The 23,578-nt window shown below is 33.0% G+C and overlaps 4 protein-coding genes across 6 annotated transcripts; 2 read left to right on the top strand and 2 right to left on the bottom strand.

Annotated features, from left to right (window-relative positions):
* Positions 1-5,149: 5,149 nt before the first annotated feature.
* LOC120171404 (B3 domain-containing protein Os01g0234100-like) lies at positions 5,150-7,616 on the top strand. Of its 2 annotated transcripts, none has more exons than XM_039179107.1 (6): positions 5,150-5,324; positions 5,420-5,518; positions 6,145-6,252; positions 6,347-6,535; positions 6,625-6,715; positions 6,841-7,616. In XM_039179107.1, the coding sequence occupies exons 2-6, from the start codon at positions 5,447-5,449 to the stop codon at positions 7,575-7,577; spliced, it is 1,197 nt and encodes a 398-aa protein (XP_039035038.1). In that variant the 5' UTR covers positions 5,150-5,324; positions 5,420-5,446; the 3' UTR covers positions 7,578-7,616. The 2 variants fall into 2 exon arrangements, with proteins under 2 accessions (XP_039035038.1, XP_039035037.1); XM_039179106.1 differs by having other exon boundaries at positions 5,152-5,324; positions 5,425-5,518; positions 6,841-7,592.
* A 2,403-nt stretch (positions 7,617-10,019) lies between these two features.
* LOC120171483 (autophagy-related protein 2-like) lies at positions 10,020-11,864 on the top strand. Of its 2 annotated transcripts, XM_039179192.1 has the most exons (3): positions 10,020-10,398; positions 10,491-10,603; positions 11,261-11,864. In XM_039179192.1, the coding sequence occupies exons 1-3, from the start codon at positions 10,180-10,182 to the stop codon at positions 11,292-11,294; spliced, it is 366 nt and encodes a 121-aa protein (XP_039035123.1). In that variant the 5' UTR covers positions 10,020-10,179; the 3' UTR covers positions 11,295-11,864. The 2 variants fall into 2 exon arrangements, with proteins under 2 accessions (XP_039035123.1, XP_039035122.1); XM_039179191.1 differs by lacking the exon at positions 11,261-11,864 and having other exon boundaries at positions 10,491-11,248.
* A 1,061-nt stretch (positions 11,865-12,925) lies between these two features.
* LOC120171481 lies at positions 12,926-13,587 on the bottom strand. The gene has a single exon (XM_039179190.1). The coding sequence runs from the start codon at positions 13,533-13,535 to the stop codon at positions 13,119-13,121; it is 417 nt and encodes a 138-aa protein (XP_039035121.1). The 5' UTR covers positions 13,536-13,587; the 3' UTR covers positions 12,926-13,118.
* Positions 13,588-20,620: 7,033 nt separating this feature from the next.
* LOC120171443 lies at positions 20,621-21,328 on the bottom strand. Its single transcript, XM_039179150.1, has 2 exons — positions 20,847-21,328; positions 20,621-20,752 (listed from the first exon to the last, which is right to left on the bottom strand). The coding sequence occupies exons 1-2, from the start codon at positions 21,223-21,225 to the stop codon at positions 20,661-20,663; spliced, it is 471 nt and encodes a 156-aa protein (XP_039035081.1). The 5' UTR covers positions 21,226-21,328; the 3' UTR covers positions 20,621-20,660.
* Positions 21,329-23,578: the final 2,250 nt, after the last annotated feature.

Here is a 23,578-nt window from a genome sequence, read left to right as displayed (position 1 = left end):
GGTGGTTTGATGTCACAGCAGAGCTTTGTTCTGGGAGTTTTTCTTCCTCTTGTTCTTCATTTCCATATCATTTAAGGGCTTGTATTTAAAGATTATTTTTGGGATGATATTTTCCACACCATAAACTGTTTTATTTGGTGTTAGAAATGCTTGAATGATACTTTATTCGATTGTTAATGAATGATTAAGTATGTTTTTGTTGAATGTTGTTTTGTTCATTGTTTTAATCTTTTGCCTTGGCACTGTAAGAGCTTTTGAAAGATTGTATGTTGCCACAGAAAAACATTCATAGTCTTTGTAAGAGTTTTTGAAAGATTGTCATTTTTAGGAGTTGATACCTAATATTCGGAAGAGTTAGTTTAGATCTACGTGAACAAAGGAACTAATTCGGGATTGTGAGGTTCTAATCCTCTTTAGAGATAAAGAGAGGGTTTAATTCGACTAAGAAGGGTAAATGCTTAAGTAGATAGGCTAGAACTACAGTTTACGCTGAGGGGTATTGTCGCAACAACAATTTAACAAACCAAGGGCTGCAGTTCACGTTGGTTCATAATATATTGAACTGAACATTTTTCTTTGCCTTGACAACTTTTATTTGTTTACATTCGCATATTTTTTCTCGCCACAACAAAACTTTTCTGCTCACTTCACTTTACAATTTTTCTTGCTTCGGCCATACCTTTTTCCATCTGTTTGCTACTACTTGTTTTTCCTTTATGAATACTATTAGACAAGAATCTTAGGACTAGTTAGTGACACCTACTTCTAGCTATAACAATCATAAAAAAATCCCACCAATCCTTGTGGAGATTATAACTCACTTACTACTATATCACTTTATTCGATTGTGTATACTTGCACAGAATTGCGTACCACAACACACACTTATACATGCGATCAGCCTAGAAATGTACACGGGTGGCCGTAGACTTATAGTATGCTTTTAATTGGGATAATTTCTAATACAATGATAAGGGAGAACGAAATAATGCTAATTATAACTAGAAATAAGATATATTAGGGTTACATAAAACTAGCATTGTTTGATGCTCAAGAAACGATTCGGACACCCGAGTTCCTTTAAAAGCTAGTGGAGTAGATGCAATCTGGATATATCCTTAGGGAATGCACAAGGCACTTTAAGTTGACTAGTTTGGTCGCAAGGTCCGACACTTAAGGAGTGGGCTAGTCGAGAATATTGTGTATGATACAGATATTCTAGGGCCCACATTCTTGATAGACTAGAGGGGTGTGTGAGTTCCGAGATACAGAACCCTCAATCACACCATAATGTCCACCATAAAGTAGAGAGTGAGTATACAAAAGCAATATACTTGATAGCATGAGCCTTTCAGTGATACACTTTTAGTATGACCTTGTTGTTAGTATGTCACTGAGCTAGTTAACTGAGCCTTTGGATGTTTCTGTTGGCAGATTAGTAGATCGATAGGTTCGAGGATCCTTAGATGGAGTAAGGTCCAGATCCAGTTCAGAGCAGAGTGCGTCATCAAGATTTTAAAAGGCATGTACATTTATAAACTCTGATGGATTATTGAGTCGTGAAGTCAGTAAAGAGTCGATATTTATTATTTTGAAATGTATATATTTATTTTGAGAGCTCTCAGATGTAAAGTTTAAAGTATATTTTATTTTATGGATGTTTTTATATTACGAAAATGATCATTTTAAATTACAAAAAATGAGTGAAGAGTTGTTCAGCCTTTCCGGTGGTTCCGTGTGGTATCCTAAATCGTTCGACTGTGTGTCATACTGGTCTAAGGTGTTACATTCACTGTCTGCTAATAAAACTCATCTTCACCTCTTTGCTCTATACCATATTCTGAATAGAACAAAAATGGTCCTTTTGTTCTAAGCAAATGTTTGAGAAGTTCTAAATTTATGTTGTTTATTGTTACATTGTTATGTCAACCAGAAAACCATCTGCCATTTGATGCCGAAAAGGGGTGATAAAATATTCTGGCTTTATGTTGCTTGTTGTTATATAGGTACGCGAACTAGAAAGCCATTCACATTTTAAAATGGGAAAGGGGTTTGTCCTGACCACCGCAGGTACTGTTGAGATGGAAGCTTGCATAATTGTTAACAAAATAATGAAATGGAGGTTTCTATGGCGAGAAAAGAATGGGAAATCATGGTGGTGAAGCAGGGAGGGAATATGTTGTTTTTAGGGATAAAAGAGAGTGTCTTGCATGGTGTGTGGGCAAAATGGTGTTGAGGAAGAAGATGGGGTTGGGTTGAGGAAGAAGATGGGGTTCGGTTGAAGAAAAAAAAAAGAATCGTCAAAATGGTGCAACCGTGGTGGGAAACGATCTATGTTAGCATATAACGGTCCAGCAGTGTTTTTCGTCACGTCTATTAACGACTGTTAACATCAAGTGACCATTTTGTAACAAACAATAACGTTAATGATTGATTTATAACTTTTTAAACATCATTGATGAAAATGAATACTACCCCAAATATGAGTGACCATATGACCATTGGCGTAGTTTACCCTTAAATATTTGACTCCATGACTATTCCTAAATTCATCTTAATGGGCGAAACACAATGGGGACTTACGGGGCCACTACCCCCAATTTTTAAAAATTATAATTTAAACATTTAAAAATTTCAAAAAAAAAGTAGTTTGATCCAGCAATATTTTTAGAAATTCAGGTTAATTTTAATTTTTTAATGTTTTTAATTATACCCTTCTCATAATTTTTAAAATTTCTCATTAAAGCTCTCAAATTTTCAAAAGTTTTAGTTAAACCTTATTATTTTGAAAAAAAATGTAAACTGGACCCTTTAATTTTTTTGAAAATTTAATATAAACATCTATTTTTTTAAAAGTTTTAAGTTGACCCGAAACTCTATCATCAGATTTCGTCACTGATCTCAATGATATATATTGAAGGATTGAATAAAACATATATATATAGGGTAAACTATGTATTTGGTACTTAAACTATCAGCTTTGGTCAATTTTAGTACCTAAACTTTCATTTTTTTCAAAATCATATATATTGTTTAGTTTTCATTTCATTTTAGTACTCATTGTTAAAAACTTAACGCGTTTAATACCTAAATGATCAGTTTTGGTTTGTTTTAGTTCCTAAACTTTCAATTTTTTCAAACTTACATTAAATTTTGAACAGGGTACTAAAATGAAACAAGAACTAAAAATTTTAACATCATGGTATTAAGATGAAACAAAAACTAAACTTCAAGTATGATTTTGAAAAAAATTAAAAGTTTAGGTACTGAAACGAACCAAACTAAACGCGTAATTTACCCATTTATGTGTACCTTGTGGGTTCCTTGAGAAAGATTGCTCCAGGGAACGATCCACTTTTTGCCATGATCCAGATGATAGAGAAGACAAGCTTTGGAACCCAAGCGTTCTTTTGTTCGGCGCATTTGCACTGCGTGTGCGTAAACTCACTTGCCCCTCAAGGCAAGAGCTTTGGCACAAGTGTTTCGAAGGTTCCCCAATGTGTACGTTTTAGCAACGCACGACCCCATGTTCCTTTGTATTCTGTGCAGTGTTCCCAATGCTCAGTGCTCCCTATTTATACACTTAGGTGAAGTAATCGAACCAACCAGCGATATCGGTGGTAAATGAATTGTTGTTTTTCTTTAAGATCCAGAGTTCAAGCACCAAGAATGTCATGAGTGTGAGCGTTCAACGTCAAATGGTTGAGAGACGAGGTTCCGGTTCAAGCACCAGGAATGCGTACGAGTTTGAACATATATTGTCTTATACTCAACTGAGATTAATAAAAAAAAATGAAGTAATTGAATATATTTCCAGGGATAGTTAGTGTGTGAACTAGTGCTACTTGCCATGTTGTCAATTTGTTGAAAATGATGTCTTTTTAGTTGACATTGGGAAGGTTTATTGTAAAACAAGACCTCTTGCAATATGTCACATGGAATTGTGGTTTATATGAAGTCATACGCAAACACTTCTAAGCACGTTGTTTATTAAGCACGACCACTATCCATCACTCCATGTGACTGAAATTTTTAGTTAACACATCATCTCCATGAATTAGCCATATTATTTTGGTTGAATTAGTTCAAACATATTAATCAAATATTAATTTGATTCCAAATATATCAATCTTAAACATGTTTATAAAACTCAAGGCCATATCATTAATTCTCAAACTATAGGATATTACTTTATTGATTCATGTGACTGTTAAAAGTTACAAAATGATCCCTCAACTATAGAGAGTCATTTTGTTGAGTCCTTTGACTATCAAAAATTATAAAATGGTTACTCGACTAATAATTATGTTCTAAACTCATATTTTTTTCGTTAAAAAATTAATGTTCATCTGAGTTGGACATTAGTATTCTGATTGAGATATGATAGTCGCTTGAGATTATGAGACCATATTTTATCATACCTCAATTAGTAGGTTACCATATAGCTTAGATTGCCATCAAATTTTTAATAGAAATGGACGAGTTTGGAACATAATGAATAGTTGGGTGACCATTTTATAACTTTTAATAGTCAAAATACTCAACAAAGCAACTCCCTATAGTCAAAGGAACATATTGTAACTTTTAATAGTAGATGGACTTAATAAAACAATATCTTATAGTTAGAGGACCACTTATGTACTTTACCCTTAAATAATTAAAACAAGGGTAAATTATGCATTTAGTATCTAAACTGTCAATTTTGGCCGTTTTAATACATAAACTTTCATTTTTTTTTCAAAATCTAATTTTTGTTTCATTTTAGTATCAGTTGTTAAAAACTTTACTTTTTCTTTTATTTTAGTACCCGTTCAAAGTTTAACATTAAGTTTTAAAAAAACTGAAAGTTCATGTACTAAAGCGAACCAAAATTGATAGTTTAGGTACTAAACGCGTTAAGTTTTTGACGATAGAGTACTATAATGAAATAAAAATTAAACGTTAGACATGATTTTATAAAATATAAAAAATTAGATACTAAAACAGACCAACACTAATAATTTAAGTACTGTTTGCATAGTTTACTCTTTAAACAACCATACTAATTTATCCTTCATGTCTGTTTTCAAGATTAATCCACAAAATTTCAGTGAACCGATTTCAGGATTCCTGAACAGTCGAAATCATGTCTTAGAAAACCAAAAATGAACCCTGTAATGAAAATCTCGACAACGGTAAATCAAATTCTAGCTTTAGCCCATCAGATCATCACTTATAAAAATCACAGTAATTCACTTTTCTTACCGTCAGGATCAAAACCAAGAGCTTGGAGAGAGAAAAACCTGAAAACAAACACCCAAAGCTTCAAAAAGAAACAGTACCAGGTTCGTAAATTTCTCCAGTTTCAAGGCTTCCCCTTTGTTGATTCCTTGTACATGTGATTCAGGTCACCGAAAACTGTCAATCTGTTTGTCCTGAGCAAAGATTGTCCCACGGGTGAAAGCCAATGAGAACGAAGACAGAGGAGCCTCGGATTTCTGAAATGTCGTTGGATCCTCCTGATAATGCTAACCCACAAGTAAGAACACCTTGTTTCCGACATGATTTCTTCACTTGTCGATGTGAGATCAGCGTCGAATGTTGTTTCCCTGTTTAGGTTATGTAAGAATTGTTCCTGGGTTTACTTTTGTTTGGGGTTTCCGAATTGTTTTTTAGTAGCTAGGGATCTCAATGAACCCGTGCATGCAGATGGTTTCTGGGTTATCTGTCCGATATCAGGACTCTCCGAGGAACAACTCTAACTCGGGTTAGCTTTAGATTTAAGTAGTTTGTTCGTAGTACTGAATTGTGGTTGCACGTGTTGCGGACGTGATTTGTTTCCTAAAACAGACGCTGCCGTTACCTGCATTGCGGCCGCGGTTTTGTACTATGAGTGTATTGTTGTATAAACCAGACAGGATCGAAGATCTTTCCTAGGAATGTCAAAGCACTTTAGTTGATCTAATATAGATTATGTCTATTGACATCAATGGCAACTCCAGTCTTATTCTGCTGGTCCTCAATTTGCCATTTCCTGAGTTTCAAGTCTCAGTTAGGATTAGTGATATCGTTACAAGTCTCGGTTAAGATTCGGCTTGTGTTAATTCCTCATGAAAACCTGCAAATAAAAGAAATCTAAAAGTGTTCATCTTTGATCGTATCAAGCCTAATGTTATGGAGCAAGTGGAGGATCTTCAAACAAATCTAGCCGGCAGATTCCCCAGTTGTACGAAAACCATGGTTCGCTCGAACGTTACCCATGGATTTTGGCTGGTAAGCTTGAAATATGTTTACTAATCGATTCGGAATGAAACCAATTGTTCCGGAAAGCTTTATATGTTCTAACTCTTTGGTCTTATGATGACAGCATCTTCCTATGCCTTTCTGCAAATTGCATATGCCCAATTTGGAAGATGAAAATGGGGAAGAATATAAAGCATCTTATATTGCACAAAGGACGGCATTGAGTGCCGGATGGAAAGCGTTCTCGTTTAATCATAAACTAGTCGAAGGGGATGTTCTAGTTTTCCATTTGGTCAGTTCTTCGAAGTTTAAGGTACTATTCGATTTATTTCTCTCGTATTTGTATGAAGACTGTCCTTGATTACCATCTCAAAAGAATTTGCTTCCATTACGTTCTTATAGGTTTACATAGTCAGAGCATTCGAAGAAAACCGAGTAGATAGTTCTTTTGTTTCACTAGATGCGAATATTCATGCGAAACCGATACGCTCGAGTATGCTCTCTTTAAACTTCTTGTTCCTTCTTTTCCCTATTAATAAGTGAAAGCTCCCTAACATTGTTGCTCCGATTGTGTCTACCGTTTTCCCGGGAATGTTGAACTTGAAACAACAATAAAAGTTCGCACGAAACGGACAAAGAGACCTTCTAAGAAGGCCAAGTGTTTGGATCTTTTTCCACTTGACCCTCCGGATGACAATGTTGAAAATAACAGCCTGGTGGTATTGGACTCCAATAGCGAGCCTTTTGTCGATCGCAAGGATCGTTGCTCTGGTCTCGATGATGGTATTGAATCTTTGGCATCCGTTATTGATTTTAAAGAGGTCAAAAGCATTGGCAGCTTCATCGTTATGGTGAATGGTTCGAGAATAGACTCCGAGCTTTCGGAGTACCATAGAACTAAGTACTACGAGCTTTGTTCCAGCCAGAACTCGTTTCTCCATGATAATCTTCTAAAGAGTATTACTGGTAAATTAGCAGCTGAGATAATAATAGAGACTGTTAGCATTGCAGAGGCTATTAGAGCCTGCAAAATTTCCACCTCTCGAGCGGATTATATGCTCTGGGACAAGACCCTGAAAGGCTTCGAGCTGTTAGGCATGAATGTCGGGTTTCTCCGAGCCAGACTGAACCGGCTGGATACCCTCGCCTTGGAATTACAGGAGGCTACAGATACGGAGAAGTACGAAGCGAGTCCAGAGCATACTCGCATGAAGGAAGAGAAAAAATCCCTCGAACTAAATCTCGCGAAACTCAAAGAGGCTAAGCGTGAGCTCGATGCCGAGATAGAGATCCTGAAGGCAAATGCCGAGAAGCATGAGCTCATGTTTCGGGAAAAGGTCACCGCCGCATGGTGATCACCGGCGGCTTTCCTCGTCGTTTTAAAGTTTTTCCGAAGAGATATAGTTTAATGTTCTCCATGATATGTAAATGTGTGTCGGTTCATGTAAACTTATATAGGGAAGTTGTAAAAACAGTTTAAGTTTCTATTTAATAGGGGCTTCAATGGTGTTAAAAGCTGAAGCTTTCATCCATATATATTCCCTTTTGACGTTGAAGGAATCTTTTTTTTTTAGAAGCAAAGCAGACGAGAGAGTAAAAGATTCCTGCAACTAACTTTACACGACACTTGCTTTTTACCGTCACTATGTCCAAGTAGGCATGTAAACGAATCGAACGAGTATAAATGAAGGTATGTCTATGTGTTTGTTTGTTTAACCTTAACAACACAAACCAAGTGACTTCGGTGGTAAAAGAATTATTGTTATTCCCTAGAGGTCTCGGGTTCAAGCACCAGAAATATCATGGGCGCGAGCATTCAATGTCAAATGATTGAAAGTTATCTTTGAGCAAATAAAAAAACCTTTAACCGAACAAACGAATGAATACGAACAACTAAACGAACTAAATTTCTTATTCGTGTTCGAATATAGTTTATTCGTTAAAATGATAAAAGAACACAAATAACCGAATATAAACAAACATAAAATTAAACAGAAAAGTGGATGACATGATATTTACAATATTGACGTGAGTTTTTATAGAACATAATTATACACATTTGGAAAAGTGGATACGAAATATGATCAAATCATAATAAAGGATTAAATCCATAAAAGATGCATAATACAAGGATCTTTTACAAAATTTAACCCTTACATATATAAATCAGCTGCCTTTTACAAAATGCAACCGTGTTTCTCTTTTTCGTGTGTTCCCATAATATCCACAAATTCCCTCTCTTTTGTCTTCGCTTTCGCGCCCTATATGGAAGTCACAATCTTCCATCACCGGCGCCTAATTTGCCGTTTCCAAACCCTAATTTCACCCTGGACCTCTATCCGAACGGTAAAAAGGGAAAATGAAAATTTAAATTCTCTCGCTTTCTCCAATTCTCTGGGAATTCGGATTGAAAACGGCAGTGAATTGAAGGGGGAACGATATGTTTGGCGCGAGGAACAATATTGCGAAATCGGCAGAGGCGGTGGTTTCCCTGTGGGCGGTGAAGAGGGTGTTTAAATTTCTATTGAAGAAGAAGCTTGGGCAGTTTATTTTGGGTGATATTGATTTGGACCAACTTGATGTTCAACAGAAGGCACCATCCAGCTCTCTGATCTCGCCCTCAACGTGGATTATCTTAACCGGAAGGTGCGCTTTTTATTTAATTAATTTCGGTTCTTTTCAAATTAAGCGTCTAATGTATCTGAAGAGTAAGAATGATTGATTATGATTTAAATATTAAATTATGTGACATTTTTATTGGTAAAACTTTGCATGGGGTGCAACGGTTTTATATTTCGGCTCTTAAATTTTATAAGTAGCTCTTAATTTTGAAGAAGGAAGGAAAAGGGGAAAGAAGATCTACTCGGTAATTAAGTGAACTCGGTATTGGTTTGCTTTGAAATTTCCAAAAAGCATGTGCTGCTTTTAGGATAATAAAAAATGAAGATAAGTGGAGCAAAACTAGTAGGGTACTTCTTTTAGATAAAGTAGCAAAATTGTAAGAATAGGGTGCAAGTTACTTGTCGTAGACAGTAAGGCTCTAAGATTTGAGTACCACTTTGTAATTAGGGTATCATGGTAAGGATATTAATGAAATATAGTGTAACTAAGGGCAGTATTCTCATATATATCTTTTTTATAGTATTCTGTTGCAAGTTGTATGTTGTAGATAATGGGGCTCTAGGTTTTGAGTGACAATATTCTCATATATATCGCTCCTGCTTTTGATTTCTAGATTGGTCCAGCAGCATCTTTGGTTATAAAAGAGGGGTCTATTTGCTCTTTATTAGTTAAAAGGCATAATGCAAACAAATACCTCTAACGTTTGACAACATATGCAATTTTGTCCATATTGTTTTTTTTTTTGGGATCATTTGATCTCCCCACGTTTCATTTTGGGTCAAAAAGCACCCTCGTTGGATGAAAACTGTTAGTCAACTGACGATCAATGCCTGAATCTGACTCAGCAAGAACATGTGGAGGGAGATGCTGATGTGGCATGACCACGTGTGATAACATTATTAGGCTTAACGTCTAACCACCAGGCAAATCAATCCGTTGTTAATGTTAGGTTGATAACATTATTTAAGGTATATTGTAGACAATAAAACCACCACTAACACAAGTACCTTTTTTTTAAAATTATAGTTAGATTTAAATTGTTAGAATTATTTGAGACAATTTAAATTTATATTTAAAATTTTAATTAATTTTAAATTTATAAACTTTAAAAAAGACCTATGGCACCTTAAATCGGTCGACTGTGTGTCGTACTGGTCTAGGGTGTTACAATTATTCTTTAAGAATTGTAGAAAATCACATCTCAGAACCAAGTGGACAAGCTGGTTTGAAACCAATTGTGGAAAGCAGGCTTTTCTATTGTGACTCTGGTGCAACTGATGATACAGTAAACATCATAGGATGCGTACTCCTTAAAACATTAATATAAGATGGAGAATGTATTCTGGGTCTGACTGGAGCAAAAATATAAAGAGTAATACGCATTCCAATAATATTCTTGGAAGGGATAGAACTGTATGTCTAGAGTTTGCAGTATCTTGGATGGAATTTCAATATTGCATATTCACACCTGGTGGAGTATCTGTGTCTAAGCTCTCTCTTTTAGCCCTTGATTTTAATCTTTATGACAGAAGCACAGATGCACCTTGGAAGGTGGTAATGCTCACATTACTGCTGTACTTGTATTACTTATTCCTTACCTCTCCTGTATGAACAAAATTTTGAATTTCTCCAATCCTTACTTGTAGGTGCTAAGATACTATGATACAAAAGATCATCCTAGGGAATCCTCTTCAAAGGCATTTAAACTGGACCTAGAAGCTGTCAGACCAGATCTTTTTACACCACTTGAGGAATACCGGTATTCTTGCTGCTTTATATATATTCTGACTAAATGGAATTAGCACTGAAATCTTCATTTCTCTCTGAGGGTTCCACATGAGGGAGATTGCATTGTCCTTTCATGAAAAGTGCTATCCATATGCATAACCTATATCAATTTATCATTTCAGTTGCTCTTTTTATATAGGGGAGGGCTGGGATTCTAGTAGAATTGGTCATTTTTCTTTTCACAGTTCCAAGTTTTTGAATGGTTTCACTCATGGGTCTAGGTCTTATCTGCTCAGATTATTAGATATTGACCTGATTGGAACCTAAATCACTACCTCATGATGTTACATATTGTATCCAGTAGTCAACGTTTTATTTTTTATAAAGTAGTGTTTTTGAGTTTTTAGCTGCATTTTTCTCGAAACCTTGCTTTGCTTACTAATTGTATTCAGAAGAAAAGAGTGTGTGTTTGGCTGCCACCATAGGTTTCGCTGTAATTATTTGTGTTCGATGCAATCTATAAATGAAGTAAATATCAAAATCACTTTGATGTTGCTATTCTGCTTGTCATATTTCTGTTTCTGAACTTCTGTCACTTGCTTTTGAAGAACCAACTTTTTTTTTTTATTTTTTTTACTTGCATGTTGCGCGTTGCTCTCCATCCTATGCGGCTAAATCTTCATCAAAGCCAACTTGATTTTCTCATCAGCTTTTTTTGGTGAAAAAAGCAGAACATTCTGTTCACTGTTCCCTATCTATTATTGTTCGCACCATCTTGCACTCCAGTTTTACAAATGCAATAATTGGTCCTCGTTCCTTTTACTACATGAATTTTGAGCTGTATGAGCTGAGTTTAGCTTAACATCTTCAAACCCTGTGAAAGCAGCTTCGCAGTGTATATATATGCATAATTAATGTAATGTTCTTGGCTCTTGATTTGCTTATTGAGACAATAAAAGGTCCCTCCCTTTGACAAGTTGTTTCATGTCCATAAGTCTAGTGATTAATATGGAAGCTTGATTTGCCCCAATCCGCTTAATCAACCGAGGCTTTGACGTTCATTTTTCGGTTATCGGCTTGCACGGGAAAATGGATAGAATAAGGTTATTATCGAAGGCGATGCTATCTCTATAACCAACCGACTTGCAAATCGTCAAGAAGATATTTCTGTGATCGGATTGTTATTCAACGAAGCACTTGTTACTCTCGCCAATAACACAGGGTTCAAAGTTTTCTACGTGAAGCGTGAGACAAATAGGGCGACACACTCGCTTGCACAATGGGCCTTATCGAGAATCAATCTTTATTGGTCAGATTTTTCAAGTAATGCATATGATAATTCATACAAAATTGATCAGCTGTAAATGGTCAACTAATTTGTGAATGATTCTTATTCTCATCTTTTCGTTCTTGAATAAATTCTAAAATTTTAGAAATTGACGGACTCATAAAATTTTAGAAGATGAAAATATATTTTCAATAGAAAATATATAAAATATCTAAAATATATGATACTTTTAAATTTTCACATTCAGTACATACTCCACAAGTCCATAGGACCAACTACGTGAACTGCATGGTAGTTTTCATTCAACTTTTGTATTACAAATATGCTGTTCCCCCTCATACTAAAGGCCTAATAATGCCTTAAGTCTATGTACTCTTAGGAGTTAGGACTTTCAAATTTTAGTTCTTTTATTTTTTGGTATATCCACTAATATCTTATCTATTGATCGATAAATCTAGATTGAATATCATAGAGGTTCATTGTGTGATGACTCTTTCAATTCGATTTTTCTCCATTCATCACGTCAATAGTTAAATCATTAACTTTGTTTAAGGATTTAGCGACTCATCCCGTTAGATCAATTAATAGTAGTTTTTTCTACTTGTAATCTTTTACGCTATTTAAAACGTAAACCGTAATTTATAAAACTATTAATTGGTTTTCCTTAATTTGAATATGAGTTTTTTTTAACACGTCTTTAATATTAGAACGTCAAATCCAAATTTAATAAAATTACTTCAACAGTTATTAAATTTTTCTTTCATTAACCTATTTGATAATGAATGCTCAAACATCACCTGACATAGGATGTTTTCGAACCCGAGACCTCTAGGTATAATAATCATCCCTTTAAAAAAATAAGTAGAGCGATTAAATTTAAAAAAATAAAAGCCAAAGGAATAAGGTACAGGGACCGGAAGCATGGTTAAACTATTTAAGGTGGGAATAGAATACATGGATGGAAAGCGAAGAACCCTAAAATCAGACATTTATACATGACAGAGGACAAGGAAGAAGAAACACACAAGCAAAGTGAAAGAAAACTATAATAACTACCTTGAAATTTGAATTTAAACTCCCTTTATATTGTACCCTATACAGAGTTAGCCAAGTACCCCAATTAACATCGTCTCTCTAACTTCAGTGGTACTCGATACAGGTACTGAATCGGATTTTAACAAATTAGAGGGACTAACTTCTCGATTTTTATAAAGTAGAGGGACGGATTCATAGAAGATAAAGTGTAGTGTAATCTCACCTATGCGTTGCTGATAAGATGTTCATCATGGAGAAACATAGGCATACCACCCTTCTCTTCAACTACTTTCTCAAGCTCATGTTCATTTCTATCCTTTTTCTTGGACACTGCGTTAGTCCTTTTCAGCCCCAACCGCTCTTTCCACCGCCCCGGACCCTTTCGCAGGCTCGGGAAGGAGACGTCGTCGTCATCATCTACGAGCAGTGTGTCTCTCAAAGTCAGCTTTCTGCCATGGTCAGGGCCTTTCAAGGGCACTAACATACCCTTGAAGAAGATCTCATCTGCAGGTATCATGGCATAGTTGTTCACCGAGAATTCGAAGTCCGACGACACCGGAGCTTCTCGGTAGTTGCTCTCGAACTTTATCCCCGCTTGAGGATCTGCAAAATCATTGGAGAAAGAAATCCTTGGGTCCATTGTTGAACTAGTAAGCACTAAGCACACCTGGCTGATGTTCACTGTTGAACCTCTTTAGGCATTGCCTCTTGACTAATATATCTTCACAAACAATATATATATATATATATATATATATATATATATATATATTATAATGAGTTGTTGTTTCCTTGTGTTAGAATCCACATGGAGATGTTTGATTTTATATTCGGCTCTTTGGGACATCTCATGTTACTTATATTTGTCATGTAATGAGATCTATAATAGAATGTGGGTTAAACTAAAACCCTCCTTTTAACTTTGTATTTAATTTAGGATAAACGCGTTTAGTACTTAAAATATTAGTTTTGACCCGTTTCAATACCTAAACTTTCAAATTTCTCAAAACCATACCTAACGTTTAGTTTTTATTTCATTTTAGTATCCACCGTTAAAAAAATTAAAGCGTTTAGTACCTAAACTATCAGTATTGGCCCGTTTTAGTACCTAAACTTTAAAAAATAAAAAATTAACGTTAAATTTTGAACGTGGGTACTAAAATTAAACAAAAACTAAAGTTTTTAACAGCGGGGTACTAAAATGAAACTAAAACTAAACTTTTGGTATAATTTTGAAATTTTTGAAAGTTTAGATACTCAAATGGACCAAATTGATAATTTACCCTTTAATTTAACAATGGTTAACCATGCAAATGAAAAAGGTGGCAACAAACCATGTATAGACCCCCTAGGATCTACTACTCTTTTCTCACCGGTTTGAGTGTTGGCCAACTCATGTGATTAGGTTCCAATAATTATTAATTAATTAAATTATATGAACACAGTTTTTTTAATTATGTACTTAACTTGTTAATGAGAGTGCTCTTAACAACATGTGATTCATGGGTAGAGAAGAGAACAATTTCGAGTTGTGTTTACTCCTAGCAAATTATATTGTATTAGATATCGACACTAATTCTAATTAAAATTAAGTAGAATTCTGTGATAATTTTATTTATTGAATATTACCCGATGATGAAATTTATTTAGTTAAGAATTCGTATGTAATAACTAATAAGTATTTTTTGTGACTACGTTCGTTTCCCTTATAAATATAGGGTATGACTTGGCCTTTAGAATAATGAAAGATAATTATTTGGAGAGATCTAATTCTTTTATAATCTCTATAATTTTTAGGGTTTATGTTGTAGAGATGAGTTCTGTAGGGATGTCGGGAGAGTATTTTGAGATGCATCAGATATCAGTATATATATCATATTATGGGATAATATGTTGAATCATTTGTTTGTACTTTTTGTGATCTCTACATTTATAATAGATTATTATTCTTCTAATCCATGACGTCATACAAAATCAAACCACACTAAATTTCGTATCTTGCACTGTCTTATTTTACGTTGATGTCACTCTAGTTATTTTTTCACTCGGAATTCCTAAGGAAACTATACTATGAGACAATTATTACCTCCATCATCAACTACCCCATTTTTTAAGGAAGAGGAAGAACAAACAAACTATGATTTACCTACATGTTTGTACTTTTTTTTTTATGTTTTTGTATGGTGAGTTTCCCAAATCCCCATGTGAGGGTTCCTTTATTTTAACATTATGTTTTGCCATCTCCAACCATCTATGAGTTCCAAGTCTTCTTATAGCTCCATGTGAGCCTTAGCTGGTAAAGATTCAAGTAGAAATAAAGTTTCTCAAGTCTTACCTATACAACAAAACCATAATGCACACACAAAACATGCAAAAGGGTTTAATTTATTCATCTATTTGACCATCAATAATTTCCCCCACTCGCCTATTGACCTTTCACATGGTTCTTCCTTCTCATCTCGATGGGTTCCTTTTGAGGTTTAATTATGCCCACGTCCATGTACTCTTTGGAATTTTGAAATTGAGTCCTACTTTCAATTTCAAAGTGTTTTTGGGGTCAAAACCCGACTTTAGAGACATAAATAACACTAAACATATAACTTTTGAAGAAAAAAATTGTTCGAAAAACACTCTTCAACCCAAGTGTATAGGCTAAATATTTCAGTATTTGTTAAGTCAATGGTTCGAGTCTTGACATTGTGAATGAAGTAAACTGAATTGGAAAAGTTATCCCTATAATGTGCCTCTACAATATTCGATCCGAATTGTTTGATAAAAAACATATTAAACTAACCCCTTTTTATTTGTTTCATTTAAAAATTAAATATAACGAATAAGACTATTAATAGATATTCGCTAACAACGTTAGCGATTGAACTCTTAACTCCTAAATCAGACAAGTAATGAGACTAAAAATTTCTCGAAATTAAAAGCAGAAGGGTTAAATTTTAAAAGTGCAAAGAGTACAAGGATCGGGAACAAAATTAAACCTTTTTTCAATCAAATCCCCAAACGGGAATTTGACAAGTGTACCATTCTCATGTTCAGGGGTACGAGGGTTAAGAGGGAATGGATTATATAAGAGAAGACAATGTGCCAAAAGTGCCCAACTTTTCATGGTCTAATAGGGCAGTTTGTGTCTCATTTAGGTCCCCCATTAGGATAGCAAGCTTGCCTTTGTTAAATCTTAATCTAAAAGAAGAATCTATCTTTATATTTTTTGGGGGTCGAAAATGAGGCTCGATTTACAATGTTGGATCTCAAAGAAGAAAAACCAGTTCTTTCTTAATTAGGTGCTTTGAATGTAAACTGGATTAGGTTTGGTTCTCTTTGTATTTTTATTCATAACCATGAATCGATACGAACTTGTTTTTGTTTGATTTTGGGTGAAAATCCATGAAAAAGTAAACCAAGAAGCATGATTTGCCACGAGTTGTTAGGGTTGAATCGTTGATGGTTTGAAGGGTAGTTTACGGTGAGCAAAACTCGTTTCGTTTTTAAAAAATCGACTCATCTTTATGGATGGGTACGGGGTGGGGCAGGTCAGATTTTTGGCCAATCTGACCTCGACCGAAAAATATATATCTTATACTCGATCCCACCCCGAATTTATTGATATTTTAAAATATATATAAGTATAAATTATCTAGGATGGGTCGGTGATTTTTCACTTTAAACCCATCTATGTTTCATCCCGAAGTTATATACTATATAACCCGCCTTACCCCTCCTGAACCCAGAAGTTTAAAGAAAAAGTCTCAATAAGGTCGAGTTGGGTCGAGACCCGTCGGATTCAGATTCCTACTTGTCTTTTTAACGCAAAAAAACTTAAATGAAGATTGAAGGCAAAATCACTCAAGTAAAGAAGTAGAAAAAATTTCACAATTAGAGATCATTGAATTTTATTTTTCTAAAATAAGGTTATATTTATAGTGAAAAGGAGAAGACGCCTGAACCATATGGCGTCTTCATGAAAACACATGACATATCTTATGTCTTCTCCAAACACACACATTAGAAGATGTTGTATCTTTCATTGAAGATATCAGGTGGTCCAGGAGTCTTTCCCAAACATTCTAACATTCACTTTATTTAAACAAATAAAATTTGCACTACCCCTCAGGAGAAAAATCATTTTTTTCAAAACAATGATCAAACAAATTTGTTGAAGATTAAATAATAAAGTATGACTCGTCAACTCAAAATATTTAAACTCGTTTCGATTAGATTCGATCAAATATTCACCCTTAATTTCTCTTACCATTATAGAATATCTATGCAACTTTTTTGGGGTATAATCACTGGTATTCGATCTATTGATCGATTAATCTTAATCGGGTGCTGCAGAAGCAAGTACGACCCTCCCAACCCCAGTTTACTCCATTGGTAATCGTCATGATTCGAATCCCTAACCTTGCATAAGAGATCTAGTGTCTCATCCCACTAAACCAACTGGTTGTTGGTAATATCTATGCAACTTAATTTAATTCCTATTTTTAATAACAAGTATACCCTTCTTTCAATTTTTTACAATTTTAAAAAATAAATTTATTTGATTTATTAAATAGATTACAATATGAAAAATAATATAAATAAAACGATAATCATTAAATTAGATCAATTTGTATCATAACGTTATAAATATCTACAAATAAATTTAATAAAAATTTAAATTTAATTTGATTCGATTCAATTCGATTGCATTAAATATTCAACTACTTATTGTGGGAAAATAACAAAAATAAAGTTAATTTTTGTTAGAATTCTCTTTCTGGAGTCCATGGAACATGTTTACAAGTTCTTCTATAGTTCACTCGTACATGAATGAGCCAAATATCAAACTTTTGAAAAAATTCTCCAACAATAATCCAACAATAATATCATATATCGGTCGTCAAGCCCAACATGATCATCAATGTTCATATTATAAAACTAGAGGTGAGAATTCGATTGAGTTGAATTAAAAAATTTCGAGTTAGTTAAATTGATGAGTCTTAATTTATTATTTAAATTTTATTTGAAACTTTTTAAGTTGAATTTATGAAAATAGAGTTGAGTCGAGTTTTTATTCAAATTTAATTATAATTATTTATAGAGTAAACTACGCATTTAGTACTTAAACTATCATTTTTGGTCCGTTTTAGTACCTAAACTTTCGATCTTTTCAAAACTTAACGTTAAATTTTGAACAAATATACTGAAATGAAACAAAAATTAATTTTTTTAATGGTAGGGTACTAAAATGAAATAAAAAATAAACTTTAGGTGTCATTTTGAAAAAAAATGAAAGTTTAAGTACTAAAACAGACCAAAACTGATAGTTTAGATGCTAAATATGTAATTTACCCTTATTTTTTATAATTCTATTCGTTTTGCTTTCAAATCGAGAGAAAGAGCGGGAGGTAGGCGGTGTTATTCGGCCAATGAAACGGTTCCAAATGAACGAATCTGTTACACGTTGCCTCAATTCAAGTTCAAGGCAACCGTCAGTCAAATATTATTTTGTTTTTAGGCAAATTACAATTTCTCGACTCAACTTTATTCCAACTCTCATTTTGCGCACTTGAATTTATTATTTTTTTAATTCAACTAATAAAATTTCAAATTATTCTTATTTTAATAACAATATCGTTAAATGCTTATCAACGTTATGACATAACATATAATAAAATCATAATGAAGTTGTTTAAGAAACGTTAAATTTACACTAAACTGACAACATTTTAGATCTATATAAAACTCATCCTCTTACTACGTACTTTTTCAATGTATCCTTCGCCCTCATACTATTGGGATGGTATAGCAAATCGTTGTTGAGGTAGTTTTAAGCCCGTCCTCTTCATCTTCTTTGGTCGTATTCATTGATTCATTCGCTTCAAAAACTAGTTCATTCGTATTCTCACCATTATTAGGAGCCATAGTTAGAATGAAAAATCATGTCATTATTGTCTACATGTGTAATCATATAGAACTATTAAGAGCTTTTCACAAGATTTAATTTTTGAACTTCTTGATTAATTCTTTTTTTTTCAATTATATTAAATTGATTTTGGATTTTTTTTGGGGTATGTGGTGGTTCAATGTAGGTATTGTGTGAAGAGAGAATAAGTGATGTTGAGAGGTGAAGTGAAACTAAAAATGGTGGTCGGTGAGTGGTGTAAAATAATGAATTTTTTTATAAAATAAAAAAAAAATTAGGTGGACAACATGTGACTTCCATATTAGAAAACAACAAGTTCGAATTAGTAATGTAAAAGTTTGGTGGTTAAATTAAAATCTTTTAAATTTTAATGATGAAAATAGGAGTGAGAAGAAAATTTAATAATGAAATTTACAATTTACCCTTTATTACTTAAGAACATTAAAAATTATAATTTAGGAGTTTAAAGAAATGTTGTTTTTTATTATAGGTCATGGGTTCGACAAATTGTGTCCACAAATTCTTTATTTTATAATATTAAATTGAAATTTATTATTAAAAATGTAAAATAAATTTATGCAAAATAATTATAGATAAAACAGGCGTATATGGACATAATTTTTAATATTCATTCAAAATATTTTTTATTAACTGTTCGACTACTATATTGATAACTTCCAATTCTAATGTTGTAAATAATTTAAATAAATTTACATTTCAATTAAACTAAATGATATTAAACTAAAAAGGAAATTAAACAATATAATGCGATGAAACAAATAAATGTTAAATATATGGTTGTAAATGAGATGAAACAAATCGCGAGTTATTAGAGGTCGATTCGGTCAAAATTCGGTTAACAGTTAAGTTTGAACTTAATTCAAATTCTTAGCGAACCGAAACGAGTTACTTGAAAAATAATATATAAAAAATCATATTTTTAAAATCAAATTATTAACAATTATATGATAATTTTCAAAAACACAATATAAGGTTTTCATGTACATAAGGTTTGGGTTCGAGTTCGGGTCAAGCTTTAATTTTTTTATTTCAAGTGGATCTTGAAAGATTTAAGCTCACGAGCTTTCTAGTCGATTCGAGCTTCAATTCTTTATTTCTAGCTCGAGTCGAGCTTGACAATTTTAAACTAGTGAGTTTTTAAGTCGAATCGAGTTTAGTTTAAAGTTTTTAAGTAGAGTCCAACTTAATAATACTCGAGCTCGACTCGATTACCGCCCTAGTTAGAAATACTAATAATGTAAACTCTCAATGAAATAGTACTACATTGTGACTTGAAACAATATTATTAAAAGAAGGGTAAACTACATATTTAGTATTTAAACTATCATTTTTAGCACCTAAACTTTTAATATTTTTAAAATCGTACATAATATTTAGTTTTTGTTTCATTTTAGTACCCACCATTGAAAACTTAACACCTTTAGTACATAAACTATTAATTTTGGTATGTTTTAGTATCAAAACTTTCAAAAAAAATTCAAGATAACTTTAAATTTTGAACGTGTACTAAAATGAAACAAAAATTAAGCTTTAGGTATGGTTTTGAAAAAATTAAAAGTTTAAGTACTAGAACGGACCAAAATTGATAATTTAGATATTAAATGCGTAATTTACCCTTAAAAAATAAACATTTACCAACAAATCCAATTAGTATATCACTATTGTATTGAAATATTAAAAAAATAATGAATTTAAACACTAAACGCATAAAATCATTCAAATTTAAATTTAATTAAACTTAATCACGAAATAATATAAATTATTCAAATATAATTCCGTTATCATTTTTTTACAAAGAAAAAAGAGAGAAAGAACCTGAAGAAATCAGTTTGGATTCCCGGAAAATTGCTGCACCGAACAAGCAACCACCTGCGCCCATTGTCGCAGCCTGGTCTTAACCGTCGCAGGATCGTCGCCTATTTCAAAAAAAAGAAGGGAAAATCGAATAAAACAATTAAAATGTAATTAATTAAATTTAATGAGAAAAATTAGTTTGATAATAAAACTTGCCTTGATCGATTATGTTGCCACCGGCGTCACTACAAGAGCCTATCGAAGATGCGGACGAAATCCTCGGCAGTCGAAAGCTGTATTGACGATTGACGGCACAGTAAAACGACAAAGCGGGTAAAGTATCGGAAAGCTTCGGATCCAGTTCAGGCGAGTCCGTTTCGAAACCGAAACCTAACTCGATACAGCCTTTGAGCTCCTCCAAATCGTCGTTCGAGAAGCTCTGAGACCTGCGGAGGCCATCGCCGTAGCTTTCCTTCCGCCTCAGCCATGCCTCGTCTCGCTCCACGTCGGGAGACCACGAACGCTGCTTGTACAGAGACCGCTGTTGTTGTTGTTGAGAAGGTGGCGGAGGTGGAGGCCGGTAACGTCTCCGCATCGAGTTCAGAGCCGTCGCAAGACGGTGTTTTCACGGTGGCTAAGGTTTCCCGAGGTCGGTGAGAGCAAGGAAGAAGGAGATTATGGTACGGTTCTTTTAAAGAGTTACTACGCGTCTCAAAATGTATGTATATCTGTATATATGGTAATACAGATATTGTTTGGATTTTGTTTTAAACTTTTGGGTTTATACATGATTTAACCATTGAATTATATCTATGTTCTCAATCATGTCCTAAAAGTTTTAATTTTTTAAAAATTATCTTAAATTTTCATATAATGTCTATACTATCTAAACTCTTCCTAAGTGTATTTGATTTGACTTAGATTCTAATAAATGATAAATTGAACTTCACTGTATGATTTTTTTATAATTGTAAATCAAATTGAATGAATATCTGTAAGTTGGTTTAGTGAGATGATAAACTAGATTATTTAAGCAAGGTTAAGAGTTCAATTTTTGGCGTTTACGTATGGAGTAAATTGGGTTGGAATAATCGCCCCCATAATGGGTCTCAAAGCCCAATCTAAATTAGATGGTCAATAGATCGGATACCAATAATTAATTAAAAAAACTAAAATTTATATTTGATTCAATTTTACAGTTTTAACTTTTCATCATTTTTTAAACTCAACATTTAAAGAAAGCAAACTTCTATTTTAAATTAAATGCAAACATACAAGTTTAAATTCAAAAATATATATTAGTTTTATGATTTTATTTATTTCATTGTATCTTATAACATATTCAAAAAAGAATTTGATTTGAATTATTATTTTTACTTTTTATTTTCTTCGATTTGGAACAAAAAGGGTATCATATAAAAAACTGAAATTGAATCGAAATATAAAATTATATGTCTAAATTGAACTAAAATCAAACTATAAAGTGAAAAACTTGAATTGAATTGAATTGTATAGTTCGATTGGAATCGAGTTTTTCCAGTTTCTTTGCTCATCCCTACTCCTCCCCAACCTATACACTCAAGAATATTAATATTTAATCACCCTTGTAAAATATATTAACAATAATATTAATTAAACTACACTTAAAAGATCATACCTAAAAAAATTAGTCCACACCAATGCTTAAACTAACATTTTGTTTAAGTTGAAAAAGGATTTTATAAAAAAGAATAATTCAAGACAATGTGACATGTGATATATTTTATCATATACTAATATAAACTTTTAACCTATACTAGAATGAAGTGCACACTAAAATGAGTCAATAAATAATGATGAGTACCAAAGTGAAAAGGTACGAATAATTGAAGGACTAAATCATGTAATAAGCCTAAAAGATTTGGGGGTTAGAGACTATGGGGATCCCTTTGTAAATTATATTACTTTCTTCGGGGGCGTTATGTTTGCAAAATCACTAAATTTGTTGAGGTAGGTCGGTCAACGTTAGGGATGGCAATGGGTCGGGTAGGGTCGAGTTTATTGGACCACCCGACCCGACCCGAGAAGAAAGGGTCCTCCACCCATGACCCGATCCGACCCGAAATAATAAAAAAATATATTTTTATTTAATAAAAACAGTGACTTAATTGAAAAAAATTATATATAGAGGGGTATTATTATAATTATCCCTAAATATATAGGATAAAATTATATATATTTTTGGGTCGGGTCGGATTTTTTCCACCCTAAACCCGACCCGAACCCGAATTTTTTTTAAAAAATCAGACTTGATCGGATCGGGTTGGGTCGGAACCCATCGAGTTCAGGTTGAGTTGCCATCCCTAGTCAACGTGGGTCCACTCTAGATTATAAAATTTCAATTAATCATTCAAGGCTACATGGGTAAAACTGTCAATTAATTGTTAGTTTTGAATTATTTATAATTTTTATTAAATTCTCACTACATGTGGAAGGGCTTTTATTTCATTTCATTAGGTATTTATTTGATTTATATCAGTTTAGTATTTAAATTTAGGGTAATTATGCATTTAGTATCTAAAATAACAATTTTAGTCATTTATAGTATCTAAATTTTATTTTTTTTCAAAATAATACTTAATATTTTGTTTTTGTTTTATTTTAGTATTTGTTGTTAAAAACTTAACGTGTTTAGTATCTAAACTATCAATTTTAGTCCTTTTTACTATTTAGACATTAAAAAAAATTCAAAACTTAGCGTTAAATTTTGAACGAGGTACTAAAATGAAATAAAAACTTAACCTTAGGTATGGTTTTGAAAGATTAAAAGTTTAGGTACTAAAATAAATCAAAACTGATAGTTTAAATACTAATCGCGTTATTTACCCTTAAATTTAATATTTTAATACAATACATTATAATTTTTTATTATAATATTTGTATTTATTAAATAAATATATTTTGATATT

This window comes from Hibiscus syriacus, unplaced genomic scaffold (assembly GCF_006381635.1).
Source record: "Hibiscus syriacus cultivar Baekdansim isolate YM2019G1 unplaced genomic scaffold, ASM638163v2 tig00111834_pilon, whole genome shotgun sequence".
NCBI classification, from domain to species: Eukaryota; Viridiplantae; Streptophyta; class Magnoliopsida; order Malvales; family Malvaceae; genus Hibiscus; species Hibiscus syriacus.
The sequence above is the reverse complement of the archived record's forward strand: the minus strand, read 5'-3'. Positions and strand labels throughout refer to the sequence as shown.

What these genes read in the sequence shown, in the direction of transcription:
- LOC120171443 (XM_039179150.1), bottom strand. Translation starts at nt 21,225, where the DNA reads ATGCGGAGACGTTACCGGCCTCCACCTCCGCCACCTTCTCAACAACAA. An exon ending in TGGCAACATAATCGATCAAG is followed by an intron (nt 20,753 to 20,846) that starts GCAAGTTTTATT and finishes TTTTTGAAATAG; the next exon opens with GCGACGATCCTGCGACGGTT.
- LOC120171481 (XM_039179190.1), bottom strand. Translation starts at nt 13,535, where the DNA reads ATGGACCCAAGGATTTCTTTCTCCAATGATTTTGCAGATCCTCAAGCG.
- LOC120171483 (XM_039179191.1), top strand. Translation starts at nt 10,180, where the DNA reads ATGTATTCTGGGTCTGACTGGAGCAAAAATATAAAGAGTAATACGCAT. An exon ending in CAGATGCACCTTGGAAGGTG is followed by an intron (nt 10,399 to 10,490) that starts GTAATGCTCACA and finishes CCTTACTTGTAG; the next exon opens with GTGCTAAGATACTATGATAC.
- LOC120171404 (XM_039179107.1), top strand. Translation starts at nt 5,447, where the DNA reads ATGAGAACGAAGACAGAGGAGCCTCGGATTTCTGAAATGTCGTTGGAT. An exon ending in TCAGTTCTTCGAAGTTTAAG is followed by an intron (nt 6,536 to 6,624) that starts GTACTATTCGAT and finishes ACGTTCTTATAG; the next exon opens with GTTTACATAGTCAGAGCATT. An exon ending in TGCGAAACCGATACGCTCGA is followed by an intron (nt 6,716 to 6,840) that starts GTATGCTCTCTT and finishes CAACAATAAAAG; the next exon opens with TTCGCACGAAACGGACAAAG.